The sequence below is a fragment of the Saccoglossus kowalevskii genome, chromosome 13, assembly GCF_978046115.1.
Source record: "Saccoglossus kowalevskii chromosome 13, keSacKowa6.1, whole genome shotgun sequence".
In the NCBI taxonomy this organism is placed as follows: domain Eukaryota; kingdom Metazoa; phylum Hemichordata; class Enteropneusta; family Harrimaniidae; genus Saccoglossus; species Saccoglossus kowalevskii.
This window is the reverse complement of record NC_140653.1, coordinates 24,629,050-24,646,861: the sequence shown is the minus strand read 5'-3', so window position 1 is coordinate 24,646,861 and position 17,812 is coordinate 24,629,050. Positions and strand designations below refer to the sequence as shown.

The following is a 17,812-nucleotide window of genomic DNA, read 5'->3' as shown; positions in this document are numbered from 1 at the left end:
AATAATTCAAAATGAAGCATTGATATCCAGAATACATCTATTTAGAATTACCTCTTGAGTCAATTCAAGACAACTCTGGTACTATGTATGAAAGCTACATTTCTATTGGTTGATATGTACATTGTATGTTTGGTTGGCCAATCAACTATTAGAATACATGTACCAGCACAATTGGTAATTTATAACTTGTACAAGGGTAATGACTCTGGTCTGCAAGAGCTAAGAAAGACCATTTGAGTGATCATTACATTGTTTGTACCTGAGCATGACATTCCGTGCTCATTGGTGAATCCTGAACAAAGATCTTGTCCCTTTCCAGGGAGTTTGGTAACCCTTGGTTACCACTTGGAAGCAAGTTGTTTGGTCACATTAAATTTAACTTACCAAATCTAATTCTCAGTATAGCATCAAAACAAAACAACAATGTATTGACTGCCTTGTTGAAACTATAGTTTCTGTGCTACCAAATAGCTACTAAAAAGTATATTTATGCTCTGGTACCATCGTATTAATAGAGGTGGTTGCAGATGATGTATGTTGGTCCTTCTGCCCCCTCTGTACATGTGAATATTGTAGATTACTTGTTTGATGGTGTATCTGTAGTAGCACATGTACTTAAGTGAATGACAGTTGTAAATATATGGTTAATTAGTAATATTTTAATGATCCAGTATAAAATCAATGCAATTTTTGGTTTATATGCACTTCAAATGGAGGAAATGCAGTACAATGTATATGCAAAAATCAGTTTTCACAATTCTGTAACAGTCATTGTACATTGTTGATATATCCTAACTGTTGACCAAGTAAACTTCAAGTACAAAACGGCATTTAATAGATGAAGAGTAATAAATGTGAAGACTGCAATCAAATTCTTCCTTCCATTCTTGTACTAGCGATGGGGACACAGTATGTTCAAGTTGCATTTATGTTTCCATGGAAACCAACTTCTTCCAATACTATGCAATGCCATGAATTACACATCTAGGTGTAGTCATGTCACTTTTCTTCTTCTGCTTTTTGTGTGTGTAATTCATTATCATCCAGCATGGATTAAGTGATTAAATAAATAAAGGTGGAGGTATCATGCAGTATGAGGTGCTTAACTAGTCTGATCAGGCATCTTCTCTTGTAACTGAGTTTCATCAACTTCTAAGCTTATTTTGGTGTTCTCAGATGAGCCTTGCTCCGTCAAAATGTCCATCTTTTGCTGTTGCTGTTGTTCAATCTGCTCTCTGGAGTATCGCTGGAAAATCGGTTTATAAATGTAAGTGCCCGCTGCCACGCCTACTCCTGTGACGAAAAGAATCTGAGTATAAGAAAGTCGTCTGCTCATGTTCTTATATTTATATATCAGATATATGAGATGTTGAACGTAAATACAGTCATCAACTTGCTGATATCCGGCATGCACAGTCAGCTGGTGAGGTAGCATAGACGTTGATGGCGCTTTTGGGGTTAGAGGTTACAATGCGTGAAAATGGCTGTGTTCGCGATTCTCTGATGTTCTGGAAAATGTCATCTTGACATTGTGATTCTATGCCGAGACATTTTGATTGCAGTTACTCTATTATTGATTTGTTCGTTGAGTAGACTCTGTCGTACTGGTCAAACCAACGCTGAACGCGCTTTCGTCGCCCAGTTGGCCCCGTCTGCAGTCCGTGTAGAGATTGAGTTGGTTGAAGCCTTTGTTCGAATTTAATCCACGGAGGCACTGTTCATCAATAAAGCTCGGCATCATGTCGATGGATACCGAACTAAGACACCGGGCACCAGACCACGAAACAGACGATCATGACATCGCAGATCGAACTTCTGACGAGGACGAAGCCGTGGAAACGAAAGAAGCCGGCACGATACCTGAAGGGGCAATCAGTGAATATGAAAACATTAGACTTCAAAAAGAATACCTAGAAAAATTAATCGCTGCTGAAAAAGAGAGGGGCATGAGAACACGGTTTGTGGACAACGTCAAATTTTCACCACCTCGTTTGATGGGAGTGCTTTTATTGATACGATCTCTCAACGTGTTCTTGATACAGACTTTCTTTGTAGCTGACGAGTACTGGCAGTCGCTAGAGGTAGCTCATCAAATGGTCTTCAAATATCCTTTTTATCGAATATAGTATATTTAAACATAAATAATATAAAAAAATTATTAGATTAGGTCAGAATGTGATTATAATAATTGAATAGAATAGAGTAGATTGGAAATAGAATTTAAATATAATAGAATCCTTTTATTGAATTTTATTTTGAAAAATACAAGGGAAAGGGAGGAATAATTTGACTTTACTTTCATAAATGAATTGGTTTTCATGAAATTTCGTTTTCATGAAAAAACAGCCACAATTTGTCTATCACAGAAGACTAAATAAAGAACAACATTCATGATTGAGTACCGTAACAAAAGTGTTTGTAAGTGATTTTATCATTTGTTTATTATGGCAAGGATGTACATCTGAATAGAAATAAATTAGATTGCTATACAGCTGCAATCATCGACACATGATATACTGTAAAACATGCTGAACAAGTGACATGCAATTTTAGCGAATTGTGGTAAAATGACATAATAGCGAAATGTTGATTTCGCGAATCTCTCTTGTCATTGTTGATTTCATGTTCTCACAATACTTGTCTGTTGCATGCCAAAACAAATCCAGTTATCATCTCCATAAAAACAAAGAAAAACTGTCAAGCGTAATTAGGAAGCGCCCCAGATTTTTATGTTCGTAATTACTGTATACAAATCCCCAAGCCTTGGCCATTTTGAATTTATAATTAAGTCGTTAGCGATATCTTGAATTAGCGAATCAGTTTTCTTGCTAAATTCGCTAAAAAGACATGCTCGCGAAAAAGACACGTTTTACAGTAACAAAATTAATGACAAGATGGATTTTCATTGTGGTTTCTATGACAACAGCAGTTAAATTATCAATCTTGATATAGTACAATAAACCAAATTAATTTGAGACTAATTTTCGCTAATTACACATGCCAGTGAAAATTTTATCACAACATACTGTAAAATGATTAATTTTCACTGGGTTTAAATTTCGCTGATTAAGCATTTCAGGCATATTCAGTGGGTTTTAAATTCATGGTTTTATCATTCAGATAATGTGTTCTATGCTAAATTTGACATATTCACTGGGTTTTAATTTAGCGCATTTTCCAGTCAGCGAAATAAGCAAAATTAAAACCCAGTGAATAATTAACCCTTTTACAGTAAATTATGTAAATTTCATTGGGTAAAGATTAATTTTCATAAAAAAATTACCAGTAATCTAAAAATGCTTGACTCATCTGTTCTTTAAATATTATATTAGTCTTGTGTTTGTTCAGTTCATGATTGTATAACATGAATCATCTGCCTTTTTAAATATGTCACTGGCATTGACTTCCGTGAAAATTGATTGTTGCTAACATCTTCAAAATCCCAAAGTCATAGAAATTTATATCAGCCACATTATGAAAGCAGTTTACTGTACCATATTCTTCACACTGTACATGTCAGATGTGAATCAATGTTTTTAAAATTAAATTAGATTAATTCTCATGTACATTACAATAGACCTTTGCAAAAACACAATTATATTACACTGATATAACAGTGCCATGAATACATTATTGTGATTGGACGATACCTTGTTACCTTGTATCTTTGTATCTTTCGAAAATTGTCTTTAAATCTGTTTTATGCTGGAAAGACAAACAGAAATGATAGTCATTATAATATGAGGACGGTTTGATAAAGAGAAGAGTATCTTTACTGAAAAAGAAAAAAAATAGTAATTAAAACCATTATAATTGACTGTTGCACTGGTTTGCTCATGTGAGCTTCACTGTTGTCAACATACTCGTCATGCCTGTCGTTGGTTTTCATGCTCAGCATCTAATGGATAAATGATACTTTTTTGCAATAAAATTATTATGAATACATCAAATCTTTAGACATCTCCACGAAGAAATACAATTTGAAATTGACCATAACTTTGACTACAGCATGTTAGAATTTACGCTGCTGTTTGTTGTATTCCAGGGCCAATTTTACATTATTCTAAGCATGTTCAGAATGTGTAACTGCAGTTTAATTTTGTTTCCACTTCGTCTTGAAATTACCAAGTTAACAATATATATGCATATATGTCATGAATTGTGCAATATTGCGTGATATATCCACACTTCAAAAAGTAACAAATGTGTCATCTGTAAGGGGATGTTCAACAAGTCTGTTTGTCAAATTGTGAAACCAGTAAAGAAAAACACTGATGGAAGTGATTTTGTACATGATTAAATCAATGTTGAGATAAAACATTTTTTATAAGACATGCCCATAGTGAAAATATAGTTTTTCACTACTGTAAAATACTGTATTTTAGCTGGAATTAATTTACGCTGAAAATACTCTTTGGATGTTTTGTTAGGAGTTTATTAGTCCCCGTTCGTTCACGATCTGATTCAAGATGGCTGAATGGCGGCCATTTTTGTGCTAAAAATCATCAAAATCAAGCATTTCTCGGCTGTTTACAGATGGATTTTGTTCAAACTTGGTATATACATTAGACATTATAAAACCTTGATGCACATCATTTTGTTTTACGATCTGATTCAAGATGGCCGAATGGCTGTCATTTTTGTGCTAAAAAATCCAAAAAATCAACCATTTCTCGGGTGTTTACAGATGGATTTTGTTCAAACTTGGTATATACATTAGACATTATGGGACCTTGATGCTAATAATTTTATTTTTCATATAAAATTCAAAATGGCCGACTAGCGGCCATTTTGTATTAATGAATGTGGTTCTCGTGCCATATCTCTGACTTGCTTTCACTGATTATGTTCAGATTTTAAATATTCATTATACATCATGTCATAGATAGACAGATATATTGGTTTGACGATCCTATTCAAAATGGCCAAATGATGGCCTTTTTTGTGCTAAACAATTATTAAATATCAAGCATTTATGGATGGATTTCGTTCAAACTTGGTACATATATTAGACATTAAAGGTTCCTGATGCTCGTCATTTTATTTTTCAGATTGGATATCTGGCGGCCATTTTGTTTTAATGAATGGGCTTCTAGACCCATATCTCCGACTTGTTTTGACTGATAATATTTTCAAATTTTAAATATTCATTATACATCATGTCATAGATAAATAGATATATTGGTTTGACTATCCTATTCAAAATGGTGGTCATGTTTGTGCTAAAAAATCATCAAATATCAAGCATTTATGGGTGGATTTCGTTCAAACTTGGTACATACATTAGACATTACGGGTTCCTGATGCTCGTCATTTTATTTTTCAAATTGGATATAAAATGGCTGACTGGCGGCCATTTTGTTTTAATGATTGGGCTTCTAGAGCCATATCTCTGAAATGCTTTGACTGATTATATTCAAATTTTATATATTCGTTATACATCACGTTATATATATATTTGTATTCAAAATGGCTGATTTTGAATGCTGTTCCAGAGCAATATCTCTCAATATGGACAAGTACTTGTTTGACGATCAGATACAAATGTCAATTTTAATGTTAAATAATTATATTCCTGACATGGTTATATTCCAGCTATATTACTATAAACAAAACTATATATCTTAAATTTGATAACTAATGGGGACTGTGCCATGCATGGCTTGTTTTCACTGATTTTTGATGAGTTGAATGTAAAATATAGAAAAAAAAGTTTTAATTCACTGGATTTTATTTTTACTAAATCATCCCTTTCGGCAAAAAAAACAAACTTAAATTCCAAACGAAAATAAAATATTTTGCATCATACATTGTATGTACATAAAAAGACATGTTGTTAATAGTATCTTTAACTTAAAAATACATATGGACATCTGACCTGGGAATGGAAAAATGGTATCAGAGGATATACCCATCCGTTGATATTTGCTGCAATATATAAAATATTAGAATACTATCAAATTGACCATCCAATGTTACTGGTGAGTTACTTCCATATTTTTATGTTATCTGTATGATCCCCGGAGAGTTGAGAATGGTTTACAGATTGAATTATAAAGCACAGTCATGTTGGGGGTAATAATGTGAAGTTCCTATGAGCTGTATGCTGAATAAAGCTTTAAATAATCATAATATTTATTTACCCAATAATAATAATAAGAAGAAGAAGAAACACTGAAAAAAATAACAAAAGTACCGGTAAGCCATACAGAAAAACAAATATATATATATATATATTGGTAAAAAAGAAATCAGAAAATAGCTTACTGCTAGTCTAGTCTGATTTCCTATATACACTGGAAGTAAATTATAATGTATATAGTAGAGGGCCAAAAATAAGTATATTAATATGAAGATTAACTAACCAAATTAATAAATAAATAAACAAATGAATGTGAAAGTTAATACAAATCAGTGATGAATAAACATATAGCTTATTAATCAATAAATGAACAAATATGTCTGTATGGCATCACACTTTGCCAACACCAGCACCAAACACCGCATGGCATCCGTGAAAGTGGTACTGCCAAAACCAACCTGATGCCATACAGAACTTCTAAGTCTAAGAAAATAAGTTTTGCAAAAATAAATCAAGTTAAAAAAAAATGGATAAATAAACAACATGGCAAACAAAATCATATGTGTCTAGTTTTCTGTCAATAATAATTGTTTAATCATTTTTTCATGCATCTACCACATTGTTTATAAATTATCTCACTTCATATTTTGTGTTACATATCACCAGAAATGAACTATCAGCTGTGTTTGATGTATTCTTTCGTTATTCTAATTTCTCTTGAACTTTCAGATTTTGCTGCCGAGGTTAGTGCAAGGGATGTTAGCGGCTGCAGCTGATGTCTACCTCTATAAGCTGGCTCAGAGATTGTTTGGTTCAGAAATTGCCTACTGGGTTGTATCCTTAATATTGTTATGTTTTGTTGTGCATTTATAGTGCATGTAATTTATACTGTAACTTTTATTTTCAAGAAATTGAGAACATTTTGCTGCTAGTTCTTTAACTTCATGTTAATCAAAATGTAGATGTTTTTAAAACTTTTTTGTTTTAAATAGTACCGTAATAGCCATTCAAACAATTTACATTTTATAAAACAAGTATAAATTTGAAAAAAAAATACATTGACCAATCAGAACGATTGCTGTGATGTTACCATGGATAATTATTTGCCCCTGAAAAGGGACGATCTATGTCTGCGCATGTTACAGCATGAGTCACTGTATAATCAACATAGGTGTATCCACCAGAATCTGATTGGCTTTGCGACACTTTGTGGAATTATTATAGCCAATCCCGTTGTCTCAATTAGATTTAAATGAAACGTTCAATAAACGCGTTAGTCGTCGAAAATGGCATTTTTTGGCCCTTAATATCGCCTATCCTAACTGATTGTTGACATTGTAAAGTTTTTACTTAACATCTGAATTATCAGCTTCTAAGTTATTTAACTTCTTGGTTTGTGTGCTACATATGTACAAGGACTTTGTCTAACACCATGGAGATGATACTATTGATCTTCGGACTTTACTACTATGCATGGCCTACTGACTGGATACATAAAGAATATAAAGAAAAACAGTGAGTATTATTACTATTATTTACGATAGTATACAAAGTAGTCTGTTACATTATACCGGTATGTCTTCCACGGATCTCTGCTACTTGTACTATACTGATATTTTGTATGTGCGCTGAGGAAAGGAACAGGACCAACAGTTTTACGTCCTTTTGACTGAACACCATATCCCAACCTCGAGTACCGTAAGTCTGGATACTGTAAAATGACTAATTTTCACTGGGTTTAAATTTCACTGATTTACCATTTCAGGCATATTCAGTAGGTTTTAAATTCACGGTTTCATCATTTAGATAATGTGTTCTATGCTAAATTTTACATATTCACTGTGTTTTAATTTAGCGCATTTTCCCAGTCAGCGAAATAAGCTAAATTAAAACCCAGTGAATAATTACCCCCTTTACAGTAGTATGTACATTTCACTGCTGAGGGGGCAGTCAGACTCCCTATCTCCCTGAACTTGAGCAAACTCGCTAACCATAAAGCTGCATTCAAGCTGCATGTAAAGAATATTAATGTTGTCATGGAAACGAGTGATTGTAATAAGGTGCACCTTGCATAACATGTTATGATACAAAAATGGAATATAAAGTTATCTATTAAAGAAAATATCACTTATCAGCTGTTAAGTAGTCAAGATTTGAGTTATTAGAGTTATCAATGTTGTGCCCAAGTGTAAGTGTACATGCCTTCCATACTTTCTGTATTGGAAACATATGCTTAAAAGTTAGGCCAGACTTTTATTATCCTTTGTTTCGCGAACCCGCCGAATGAACAGGAGCCGAAAATGAAATAAAAATAAAATTTTATTTCAGCGTAATTTCTCGCGCCCGCCGACTTGTAAGCGCAAAAAATTGCTAAAAAAATCTTATTTTTATCTTCATTTTTTTACCGCCCGCCGCATACCAAATCCAAGTTGCATTTTCGTGGGAGTATCATGATCAAAGTACCGAAGTCTCGCGCAGATGAGAAACAAGGTTATACATGGAATAACATTTTATTTCATTTCTTCTCTTCGATCAATGATCTCACTTACAATTCTTTGAGAATCACACAAATCTAATAGAAAAAAAGAATTAATTTTATTTTTTCCCCGCCCTCCTCAAAAAAATTGCCTTATAAAAACTCAAGAAACAAGGAATAAAAAAAGTCTGGCCTTAGTGTGTTACGACAATCCATCTTAACTGTATATATATATATATATTTTTTTTTTTTGTAGATATCCAAATTTTATATACCTATCCATAGCAGCAATATCATTTATCATTCGACCAACTGCAGCGGTTGTATGGCTGCCTTTCATAATGTGGCATTTTATAAGGTCTGAAAATAAAGTATGGCTTATCTTCACGGGCTATATACCCGTAGGGTAAGTATTGAGTTCGTTGACCTTTTTCTCTTCCTAATACTGTAAAATGACTAATTTTCACTGGGTTTAAATTTCTCTGATTTCGCAATTCAGGCATATTCAGTGGGTTTTAAATTCACGGTTTTATCATTTAGATAATGTGTTCTATGCTGAATATTACATATTCACTGGGTTTTAATTTAGTGCATTTTCCAGTCAGCGAAATAAGCAAAATTAAAACCCATAATTAATCCTTTTACAGTACGTCATTTGTGCGTACTCTTCTGAGTTCCTGTAGAATAAAATTATTAAAAATCAATATGGTTGCTATGCTGATATATGTGAATTAATTGAAATGTATGTAAAAACTTGTTCATTTCACATATTTTTCACAAAACCCTTTAAAAATAAATGTGTATAGTGTATCACATTTTTTTTAAAAACAGAAAATATTGCAAAATATGGTAGAAACGTGATATAACTTCCTGGGCCATCTGAGCAGTGTTCTGTTAATGCATTAAATGTTGAATTTTGCAAGGATGACATAGTCGCAGTGTTTCGATTATTTGATTGTAGCAAAATAACAGCTTTAAATTTACATAAAAAACAAATTTGATACTTGTTCACTATTAATGATCTACAAGAATATATCAGTGAGGATAAATAAACAGGTGTGTCATCATAAAACTTATAGTAATGTCTATTTCTGGGGAAATAAGAAAACAAGATTACAATGCACTGTGGTTGATGAGGTGACTTTCTATTTTTAGACTGTGTGAAATAATTTCAAACTGAACAAATTAGAAAATAAAAATGTGAATTACTGTTTTTATTAGCGACATGTACATATAGCACGTTATCTTAGCTTATTTATTTGTAATTTCCCCAATTCAAGATGTCGCTTATTTAAAATAATGTACTGTAAAATACTTTATTTTAGCTGGAATTAATTTTAGCTGAAAAGACTTTTTTGGTGTTTCGTATGGAATTTATTTTCACTGAATCATTCCTTCAGCGAAAATAGCGAAAATTAGTTTCAAGCGAAAATAAAATATTCTACGGTACATTATCACATTAAGATTGTTAGCACTTTAGCTAAATTAAGATTCTGTTTATTCATGGATTGGGTCAAATTTGCTAAAATAGCATGTAGCTATTTCAACATGTTTTATTTCTGGATAATTTGGATTTGAACATACTGCATAATAAAGATTTATCAAATACGTGTTCTTTTTTGTACATTATCAATCCACCCTGATGTATGGTTACACTGTGTGTATGTGAACCACTTTCAAAACATATTCATGTACCGGTAATACTCATATGGAAAGTTTCCAATTTAAAAAGTGATCTAGAATAGAGCACACACAAAAACACGTACCTTGGGTAAAAGCATTCACTATTAATATGGTGTGACGTCAGGGGGAAGCCTTCAAGGGCCACAGGTACTTGTGGTCAACTATGCATTAAATTGCTAAAATGCCTTCACGATCTGAAGATGGTCACACAGTATTGTCACAAGACCCTAACAGCAAATATACATGATACAGTCTAAATGATCAGCACTCATATATTCACACATATATTCAGTATGTCTCCTAAAGTTAAAATTGTCACCTATAAATTTTAATGAATGTATTTCTGTTTATAGAATATGTGCTGCTGTATGGTCAGCTGGGATTGACAGATTATTTTATGGCAAGGTTGGTGATCTTGAAACAAGTGATAACATCAAATGAGAGATGTTACACGATCACAAATTGTAAAATCTACCGGGGGTAGTACAATGTAGTACCCTTCCTATGTCATTTTGTGCAGTTAATGTGGCTATTGTTTGAAATAATGTTCTAATTTTCATGTACAACATCTCTTGTTTGGTTTAAAATGTTCACTTTGTACTAGAAAGGTTTGGGGTTAAATTCACGGAGCCAACTGTCCACTCAGTAGTATAAATCAGAGTATAGTCTGTCTTACTTTACAAACACAAAGTATTCAGTTTGAGAGACTGATTTGCATGCATACACTTAATTAAAAAACAAATAAAAATGCCAGGAGAGACAGAAGTGACTTTAATGTCACCTGGCACAAAATATTAAAAAAAAGGAAAAAGATATCTTGATCAAAAAATGACAGAAGGGTCAAAGGTCATGTCATATTGTATTCAAAATTTTGGTCATCCATATTGTATAGAATTCGTAATTCTATATTAAAATTTCCTAGTAAATTCCATTCACTTAAGTTGTTTTTTTGCTGTTTCATTTAACTTCTAATTAATAATTTCTTTTTTGCAGTGGATATTTGTACAATACAATTTCTTCTACTACAATTTCTTCAGCGACATTGGCTCAAATTATGGCTCTCACCCTTTCTATTGGTACATGGTTACTGGAATACCCATTGTTTTGGGAACGCATCTCATTCCATTGTCGTTTGGCATCAGGAAAGCATGGCAGGAGCAAAAGTACCGTCCATTGTTATATATTCTATTATGGACAGTCGTGGTTTATAGGTAAATAATTCTTCCTAGAGTGGTTCTTTATATGTGTAACTGTCTTTTTCAGTAACCATGACAACATTGATATTGAACATTGGTCTCCATCTGGTCTGAAATTTTCACCACCAGATTTTCTTACCCAATTTTTTCTGCACTTTTTTTTAAATTCTTCAATATTTTTGAAAATGAACCCTAATTTTGGAGCCAACAGACAAAATTTTAGTAAATTTTAAGCTTTTATACTTTTGTTTTGTTTTGTATGTCCCAATCTTGTGAGGGAAAGTGCAGACTATATCCAGGACTATTTTGTGAATTTGTGATGAAAAGAGAGGAATGGTGGTGAAAAGGCTAATGGTTGTAAGAAAAATACATGAAGCGTGCAAAATATAGCTACAAAGTTTCGTTATTCATGGCACAAATTCTTCCGTGATGGATCCATAACAGAACCTCTCCATTATGGACCAGTACTTGGGATCAGTATGTGTCCATAGTATGATTGTACTACTTTACTGGTTCGTTGTGAAGCTCAAACATCTTGCAATAGAAACCAGTACTGGACGATGATGGAGAATTATCTTGAGTCAGTACTGCACTGTTATGGAAGAATTATTTTAAGAATATGTTTTAGTAATTCATGTTCATTTCACCCAATTTTTGTCTTAAAAATTTTTTTTAGCAAACTATAGGGGATTTTTTTTTCTGAAAAGGTTGGCAGTTTTTCCCCTTTTGCAAACAATTTTATTTATTTGATCTGGTCATAGCATATGTACTGAAAACAGACTCTTGGATAACCCTTCACAATCAAAATCAAAATTCAAACAGAGGAATTTGCATGGCTAGTTATTCACCATATATGAGTACTGTAAAATCTGTATTAGAAGCCGCGGCTTCTATTAGGGGTGTGGCTTCTAATACAGATTTTACGGTACTACCTTTTACCCAAACCTTAAATGTGTTTATTTTATTTTTGTGAAATGTGTATGTTACAATATTTACAACTATATACCGTTGTCTCTTCTAGTGTGTTCAGCCATAAGGAGTTCCGTTTTATGTCATCTGTGATACCTATAGCAATGCTGTTCTGTGGTAAGTGTCAACATTCCTTGATTGCTATTTAAGCTTTAAAGCTGTATCAGATATTCTATGCTATGAGTGTATCTTAAAATTACAGTTAGCAATTTCCCATATTTTTAAATTCCGTAACACCCTGGTTGACACTGCTAATATGCAGAATATGCACAATGATATTGTGATACCGTACTATAAAATGACATAACTTGATAGATGATATGATATACGATATGATATGATATATGATATGAGATATGATATGATATGCCGATATGTATGATATGATACAATACAATACGATTCAATATGATATGATATGACAAGACTTATTATATGATACGACTTTAATTAATCACTCTTGGTGTCATCGACTATTATATCACTGATGATCTGATCACAGACAATAGGACAACCCATTATTTTCTGATTGAATTTTTATCTAGTTATAACACTTCTCACAGTGTAATACAGTAGTTATTTGTTGTACATAGGAAGATATTACCTGTCATCACATTGTATACTGTAAAATGACTTATTTTCACTGGGTTAAAATTTCGCTGATTTACCATTTAAGGCATATTCAGTGGGCTTTAAATTCATGGTTTTATCATTTAGATAATGTGTTCTATGCTAAATTTTACACTCACTGGGTTTTAATTTAGCACATTTTCAAGTCAGCGAAATAAGCAAAATTAAACCCCAGTGAATAATTACCGGTAACCCTTTTACAGTACTGCATTTCTCCATTTCTTCTTAGGTATATCACTGCACATGTACAGCAAGAAGATTTCCTTTGCTTCCTTCCTGATACTTGGTCTGTTGATAACCAACCTGCCTGTGGCTTTGTATTTCGGTATGTTACATCAACGAGGGACTATGGATGTCATGCCATACTTACAAAACATGTGTTCCAATGCCAAGAATAAGAATGAATTGCCATCAATAGTGTTTTTAATGCCGTGTCACCACACACCGTATTACAGGTAATAAATACAGACACATTCTTGTAATTAATTTATTTAAATTGCTGCATAGTGTTTGAATGTCATACCATGCGAAATTTAAATTGCATATTCGTTTACACAAAAATTTGAACATGTGCTGTGTGTGGCGAATGTGTTACTTTAACCTTTCTACTGCCAAAGTCACCTTTTGTCACAATACACAAAATTAAACTCACAATTTTTTCCATTTTTCAAAACATTTTGATAGAAACATATAGGAAACATAAAATTGGGTCTATTTGGTTCAAAATTAACAACAAAATTCTAGAAAAATTCATAAACATGTTGCACTACATACATATACTTTACATAGAATACAGAAAGGAGAGCTGAAGATAAAATCCAAAAGTTTTTTTAGGTATTTGAGAAATAATTATGCACCAAAATTCATTCAATTATATTAAATGATCTGAAAGCTGGCCTTTACAATATACTGTGAAATACTTATTTTTGCTTGGAATTAATTTTCGCTATTTTCACTAAAGGAATGATTCAGTGAAAATAAAATCCACCAAATATACCTTTTTCCTATAATTGGGCCATTCCAGTTTATATCTGCACCCCCCCCCCTGTTGATGAGTTTGTGTGTTTACTTCATACAGGTTACAATTTCCATGGGTGTATACATTGTAAGTCATACAAAGTTTTATTTCCAAATCACCATTCACCATACAGTAATGGAAATCCAAAACTATAGTTCCTACTTATGGTGTTGATGAGTTTCATTGTGCCACCATACAGAGTAGGATTTCCAAATATAACTCTCATCATATGCTAATTTACCAAGTTCAAAATTTTATATCTGATAATGGAAATCCAAACTAGTCCTGATTCATGGTGTTGATGAGCTCATTCATCCCACCATCATTATCTAATTTCAGTAATACCGGTAACTATTTCATACTGTTGAAAATCCAACCTCATCAACCGGTATGTGGTGAGATAAACTAGGCCATATTTAATTTAGTAGCCATAACTGCCTGGATTTCCAGAATTTTTTTTTCCATACTCGTCTGAATTTCCAAATTCTGTTTCTCCATATACAGTTGGAATTCCGGGGTATTTTCCCCATCATACAGTGCTGGAAATCCGACCTCATCAACAGGGGGGGGGGGGGGGGGTGCAGATATAAACTGGAATGGCCCATTTACATTCAACTTCAATCAGTGAAAATAAATTTCATACAAAACACCCAAACAATCTTTTCAGCGAAAATTAAATCCTGCTAAAATAAATTATTTTACAGTAGTACTGCATTAAATTCACAAGACAAATTGTGTGCTTGATAACATATGGTCATGGATTGTGACTTTTCAAGCAATTCTTTCTTCATGAAAAATATTTAAAGATGAGTGAATAGCATTTAGCACTAGAAGTCAAAACGTAATCATAAAAATTTGTACAACACAAGAAATCGGTCAAATGAGGGGAACATGCACAGACAACAATGACAATTTCTACTCCTAAGTGCCTTTAATATACTACTGTGGCTTTTTTGGTGATTTGTTGTGACGTTTATAAATATGTTTGTTGCTATTTCATGCTCCGTTTACTAATTCATGAATAATTAATCACATGATATAATGCTTAGTGGCGTTATTTGGTGTATAATTTTATTTCAAAAAAATCTTTTGATTTTCCAAAAAATAATACCGGTACTTGTGATGTTAAATGTAACAGACTGTTTATTAAGGATCTGGTGACCATGTTTTTATCTTGTAGCCACTTACATTTCAATGCGGCACTGAGATTCCTGGATTGTTCACCTAATTTAAAGAATAAAACCAACTACGTTGAGGAGGCTGATAGATTCTATAAGAATCCCAACAAGTGGCTGAAGACAAGATACAGTAAACCAGGAACTCAGCCAAGTCTGTTGGTTTTCTATACTGTCCTGAAACCAGTAAGTATCAGAGATTGCGGTCAAAACCTTGCGCTCATCCAAACCATTCGTTCCAAGCATACCTGCCAAACTTATCGCAAATCAGTTATCTATCAGGTAGCAAATTTGATAGCCATCTTGCAAAACAGCAGTTCCATGTGCATGAGCCCCACCTGTTGCCATTGCTTGTGATATTCTCAGGTCATTTATGCATGATAATTTACCATATGTACTTGGGCACAGAAATGCTATGCTTCAACTTTCAAGAAGCACTAAGAACATTGGAATGTTAATTACTGTGAAACCATTTATTTTCACTGGCATTTAATTTTGATCAATTTCACTGAGTTATAAGTTCACAAACTTGCCAGGTAAGTACAAAGATCTATTGTTATTTCACATGTTCACATATGTTTAATTTCACTTATCTGCGAAAATAGCAAAATTAAAAAAACAGTGAATATTTAATGTGTTTACAGTATCGCTCTTGTTACAAATAGTATATGCAAATTAGATTGTATCATTATGCAAATTATCCACCATGTTTTTTGCATTTCTCTAGGGAGGGGGACACTGCACTCTAAAAACATAAATCACTTTTCACTTGTATCCAATCACTATCTGATATTGTTTTGTTTCTATTTTCAGAGAATCAAAGAATATTTGATAGAGCATAATTACAAAGAGGTGTGTATAAAGATTGATCGCAAACTTGTAATGATAAACTAGTCAATTAAATTTTTTTTACAGCGATTGCTGAAAAAAAAGTGTAGCAATGTCATTGGTTTCCCTTGCAATGTTATAGAACGGCTACTACTTAATTTTTAATTGGTCAAAAAACCCTGAAAAGTTAAGGAAAAATTATCAAAATCTTAAAAATTTTGATAGATTTTGTGCTCCTATTTGTTAGGTAGAATACTAGCAGTCTACTTTGATGCAATAATTTGTTTCATTTGCTTTCCAGGGTGCAAAGTTCTTCCACACCCATTTCCCTGAGGGCAGAGTTGGAAAGAAAGTGGTTGTGTATCGTAAAACTTCAAAGGTGCCACCAGAATTTGAAGACATGAAAAATAACTAGTTATATATTGAGGTCATGTTAGACGTTAAGATGGATATAATATTTGGCGATTGTTAAACGAAAAGATGATTTCAGTGATGAGATATCGTTTCATCTACAGTGTGCGTCTCCACTTTTTATGAATTTTGTGACAGTGTGATTTAGAATAAAACTAATATTAATTTTAGTTTAGTACTACTAACCTTTTTGCAGGAAAGTAGAAATAGATTATTTTCTGAGCTAGTGTAAACTCCAGTGATACATAATTGTCTAGTGTATGATCTTCCATTTTATACTGTATCTGAATATGAGCACAATCAAAGATGGATAAAGAAATAGGACATGCAACTGTGGCATTCACTGAGGGTCCCTGATCACAAGTGAGTCTGTGACAGAAATGGCCGGCGTTTATCTTTATCGTTTCCTAGTGTCAATGAATTCCTACTGCATGCTTTCATGAATAGAATAGAATGTCAGATTTCTTCTTTCATAATTACTTTTATGTCATTGTCTGATGTTAGCATTCAGAATGAGAATTTGTTCAAAATATATCGCATCACATAATTTCAAAATCCATCATACATCATGAAAGTTGCAAACACATTACCTTTGCCGCATCAGGAAGCATCATCAGGTTCATTCATGGTACCTTAATCTGGGTTTACACAGTATTATTTTTACACAACTTATTTATTAGAATTATTTGACATTTTAAGCATTATTTATCTCATTCTATATACTCAAGTACTCTAATACAAGTCAGAATTTTAATTTAATAGATTACAATTTTGTTGAATTTGCATTATGAACTGAAGTGTATATGGCAAGCTGCAATAATTGTGCAATATTAATAGTTACACATTAACTGTAACCTTTGAAGTGATCGTTATGGTCTATGATGGGTGTCGTTTTCACTTGCATTATATCAATGCAGGTCAGTTCACTCTGTGAAATTCTTTTGAGTTGGTAGACAAACTTTATTGAAACTCGCTTTCAGTTTCCATGTACACCATACTACTGCCACTTCACCATAAAGGTATTACAAGTCTTTCATACCACCAGGGTATTACCATTTTTTTTTAAACAGCAAAATCTGATTTTGTTCCATTCAAATCAAACACACCTTGCAGATCAATGGTTCATAAAAACCATAAAGATACTTCACTTTGAGCGTTATTTTATTTTCCCTGTAAAATTTCATTTTCTGCATACGTTTTTTCCAAATAATAAAGTTTTCAATTGTCAATTTATCAAGTTTGTAATTTCAGCGCATTTAATTTTTTTTAATTCAATAATTATGTATTTTAAATTCTGGCTTGTTCTCGTAATAAACTAAGTTTCCATATCCTCATCTTGAGTTT

General features: G+C 32.8%; 2 protein-coding genes across 2 annotated transcripts; one reads left to right on the top strand and one right to left on the bottom strand.

Moving 5' to 3' along the window:
- Positions 1 to 639: 639 nt before the first annotated feature.
- LOC146735095 (uncharacterized) lies at positions 640 to 1,459 on the bottom strand. The gene has a single exon (XM_085507109.1). The coding sequence runs from the start codon at positions 1,433 to 1,435 to the stop codon at positions 1,103 to 1,105; it is 333 nt and encodes a 110-aa protein (XP_085363235.1). The 5' UTR covers positions 1,436 to 1,459; the 3' UTR covers positions 640 to 1,102.
- LOC100374083 (GPI alpha-1,2-mannosyltransferase 3-like) lies at positions 1,446 to 17,802 on the top strand. The gene is made up of 12 exons (XM_002736799.4): positions 1,446 to 2,104; positions 5,864 to 5,981; positions 6,812 to 6,916; positions 7,452 to 7,597; positions 8,815 to 8,964; positions 10,595 to 10,646; positions 11,235 to 11,452; positions 12,459 to 12,523; positions 13,266 to 13,491; positions 15,235 to 15,415; positions 16,043 to 16,081; positions 16,359 to 17,802. The coding sequence occupies exons 1-12, from the start codon at positions 1,740 to 1,742 to the stop codon at positions 16,470 to 16,472; spliced, it is 1,779 nt and encodes a 592-aa protein (XP_002736845.3). The 5' UTR covers positions 1,446 to 1,739; the 3' UTR covers positions 16,473 to 17,802.
- The last annotated feature ends 10 nt before the right edge of the window (positions 17,803 to 17,812 follow it).